This window comes from Sander lucioperca, chromosome 17 (genome assembly GCF_008315115.2).
Source record: "Sander lucioperca isolate FBNREF2018 chromosome 17, SLUC_FBN_1.2, whole genome shotgun sequence".
In the NCBI taxonomy this organism is placed as follows: domain Eukaryota; kingdom Metazoa; phylum Chordata; class Actinopteri; order Perciformes; family Percidae; genus Sander; species Sander lucioperca.
Window position 1 is genome coordinate 8,995,153 of NC_050189.1, and position 3,667 is coordinate 8,998,819.

The 3,667-nt window shown below is 39.1% G+C and overlaps 1 protein-coding gene across 3 annotated transcripts in view; it reads right to left on the reverse strand.

Annotated features, from left to right (window-relative positions):
- Positions 1-2,783: 2,783 nt before the first annotated feature.
- LOC116053362 (GRB2-associated-binding protein 1-like) overlaps positions 2,784-3,667 on the reverse strand; it is a 22,232-nt gene continuing 21,348 nt past the window's right edge. For all 3 annotated transcript variants that reach the window (XM_035994175.1, XM_035994174.1, XM_031304446.2), the window contains exon 13: positions 2,784-3,115. In XM_035994175.1, the coding sequence (XP_035850068.1) occupies positions 2,943-3,115 (173 nt within the window). In that variant the 3' untranslated portion in view covers positions 2,784-2,942. The remainder of the gene's footprint in view (positions 3,116-3,667) is intronic.

Consider the following 3,667-nt stretch of genomic DNA (forward strand, 5'->3'; position numbering starts at 1 on the left):
TGTGACTGTGGCTTGTGACCTCATGACAATAACAAGCGGAGAGGGGGGTACTTCCCGTAGGCCTACTCAAGTAAAAGTAACAAACTAGGCCTACAGGCTTGGAAATTTACTGGACCACACAAATGTTACTAGAGTGCAAGCTGAGAAACTTAAGTGGACATGGAAAAAAGGCTCTTTATATGCCATTGCCTACATTTTAAATGGATGTCTGCCAATAGGCCTAAAACCTCACATATATGATTATTGTGACAGAGACGGGGACTCCAGGTTAATATGATTCTGTCTGAGTATCAAGATATGAATTCAATTGTGATTCTGTGAGAATTCACAGATCCAGTTTGCCTTTTTTAAACTTCCCCTTAACGTTACCGACATCAAGTCGCAATGATTTGCCGCGAATGAATGCCGCCGAATCTGTTGAGTCGTCTTGTAGTGGTGCGTCAAGTGCAATGTAGGCCTATATTCCCATCAATAACAATAACTCCACTGAAATTATTTGAAACTAAAGTAACGAGCCAATTTTGTAAAATGTAAGGAGTAGAAAGTACCAATATTCGTGTTAAAAATGTAAGGAGTAAAAGTAAAAAGTTGCCAGAAAAATGAATAGTAATGTAAAAATATCTGAAAAATCTACTTGAGTACAGTAACAAAGTATTTGCACTTTGTTAGTTCCCATCTCTGAATTTGAATAAAATGGCACGTGCCTAATTGTTAATCAATGTTGTTTGAATGGTGTAATAGATCATTGTAAATGTGACATTATAATGATGGAAGCGTTTATTCTTTAACCCCTTGGTAACTTCGGACTTTTTGTCCACATGAGTACCCTTACTTGTGATTGTTATTAACAGTGTTAATAATAGGCTAGTCCATATCCGGGATTGATCCGTTGCCGCCGGAAATTCCGCCGGATTTCACTCTCTCTGCCCGGGTGTCTGTTACCTTCCGCTTTCTTTGTGTTGTAATTTTAAACCCCGTTGTTTTATGAAGACTATGGTTAACTGCTCTTCAGATCTCTGCAGGGTAAATCCAGACAGCTAGCTAGACTATCTGTCCAATCTGAGTTTTCTGTTGCACGACTAAAACAACCTTTGAACGTACACATGTTCCACCTAAACAAGTTCCCCTTCCAGAGGCTATTTTGCAGAGGCGCCGTTGCTCCGTCTGGCGCTTAGTGCTGCAAGAAGACGATTGTGATTGGTTTAAAGAAATGCCAATAAACCAGAGCACGTTTTTCTCCCATCCCGGAATGCTGTGTGGACTAGCCAGACCCTCCTTCGCAGCGCTGTGGAGGAAGGTCTGGCAAGTCAAGACTAATAATAGGATGATATTTATTCCAAAATAGGCTATATATCATGATTTATCGGGAAAAAAACCCAAGCAATTCTATGTCAAATCAGACATTCAGCACCCCTGTGTACTTGTTCATGGATGGGACAACAAAGTTCTCAAGTCTAATGACTTAATTAATCCTGTTTTTTTTTTAAACTGTGATATGGAGTGGAATGTCTTGACAAATATTACAGGCATTAATGTTCCCTACAGGATGAATCACAATAACTTGGCGGCTCCCTTGACTGACCTACTTGTACTTGTCTCTTGACTGGACTTTGTGTCGATCTGAAAACACACCAGCAGCCCAAAGTAATGTGAAGTGTAGACTCATTTATTAACATTATTACTGTGATCACAATCAGTGAAATGATTCAGCAGTAACATTACAGCTTGGATTTGAACACAATCATTTGCTGCACACAGACCGCCCAGGATGATCACACACACAAAAACCATCACTGATAATTATTCTGATTTGTTAGTCATTTAAATCATCCACAATCTTTTTCATCATTTCAGCAGGAAACATGTTTAGAGAATAATAGCTCTAACTCTTTTATCTCTACAATATTTCTTTGATGCCAAGAAGCTCTGGAGGAAGAAATCTAGTTAAAAAAAAAAATCTCAGCTGGAGTTGAAGATCCTTGAAGCTAATGTTACCCAAAATATGTTGATGCAGAACCACGTTTGACATGCTGTGGATGAATGTATTGTCACAAAACTTTTCCTTCTATTTCTTTCCATTAACAAAAACTGTACTATGCAAAAACTCCCTCCACATTGGACACATTTGAAAATGTAGAAACACTGATGCATGATCGTCAACCTTCGAAATGTTTGAGTACTTCATCGTAGCAGCAATGTGAAACTAGCTTTCTGAGTTTTGAGTTTCAACCTAGCTGATCACACAATACAGCTGTTATCACCGCCATCTTTCTGATTTTCTTCTTTTTGTCAAATTACTTTGAAATACTGCAGGACTATTAGGCCTGCACGATTTGGGGAAAAATATGAATCATGATTTTTTAGCTCAGAATTGATATCACGATTCTCTGCCACGATTTTTTTAGCACAAAGTGTAATGTTTATTGCACACATGAACCATGACAAAACAAAACAAATTGGCAGTACCAAACATAGATTTATTTTGGCACCTATAGCACATTGAGCATCACTACAAGCCTGTAAACATAGAGGCTTCAATGAAGAGAAGGGAGAGCATTGCAGCGCTTGGGAGCGCTTTAAAACCTATTTTATATAGTCTATGTTTAAAACTCACAGAAGAAAGTAGTAGCGTTTGTGATGCAGTTGGCTCGTAAAATTAAATGAGAATCAAAGTCATTAAACAAAAAAAAAAAGGAGAAAAAAAAGTTATTTAAAAATGAAATCGTGAACAGGGTGAATCGAGATCGCGATTTTATAACGATTAATCGTGCAGGCCTAAGGAGTATCAAACAGTGATTTGAGTTTTTAGCATGTTAAGAAAGGAGAAGGGAAGTAAGGAATGTATTAGCCTAGTTTATAAGCAAAAACTCTGCTTGAGAACAGCATGACTGTGTGTGTTTGTGCATCTCTAGCATTTCTCCTTCTCCGTGGACATCCTCCCATCATGCCATGCTTCTCTGGTGCTCCTCAGGGCCTTGGTTCTTTTGGGGTCCACCACCACGTAGTCCACACGTGTACGCCCGCCCCGTGCACGCTCCTCGCCCACTGCTGCCTGCTCGCTGCCACCTCCACCTCCACCTCCACCTCCACCTCCACCTTCTACTGTGCAGCGTTTCTGGTTGTGGTAAAGATTTATTTTTATCACTTGGTATATTAATTTATCGAAGCAAGCTTTGAAGAAAAGAAATGTGCAATAAAGATGTAGCCAACGACAAAGCTGTGACATATTGAAAAAACATCAAAGGAAATCAGTGAAGCCCAATACTAAGTAGGTCTATTTAATACTTAAAAACATGAAGAAAGTATTTACATGATTTTCTGGGAAGAAACGGTGTCAACTTGGCGCCCTCTGGTGGCTAAACTCCCACCAGACATGAATGATCATTTCTAACTCAAATGACCAATAATAATAATAATAATAATAATAATAATAATAATAATAATAATAATAATAATTTATACCTTATTAATCCCGCAAGGGAAATTACAATTTTTTCACTCTGTTGTTATTATTATACACATTACACACGGGCCTGAATTACACACACATGCTCAGTACCTATACATGCACTAATGGAGAGTTGTCAGAGTGAGGCGGCTGCCCATGGACAGGCACCCCGAGCAGTTGGGGGTTCGGTGCCTTGCTCAAGAGCACCTTGGCAGCGCC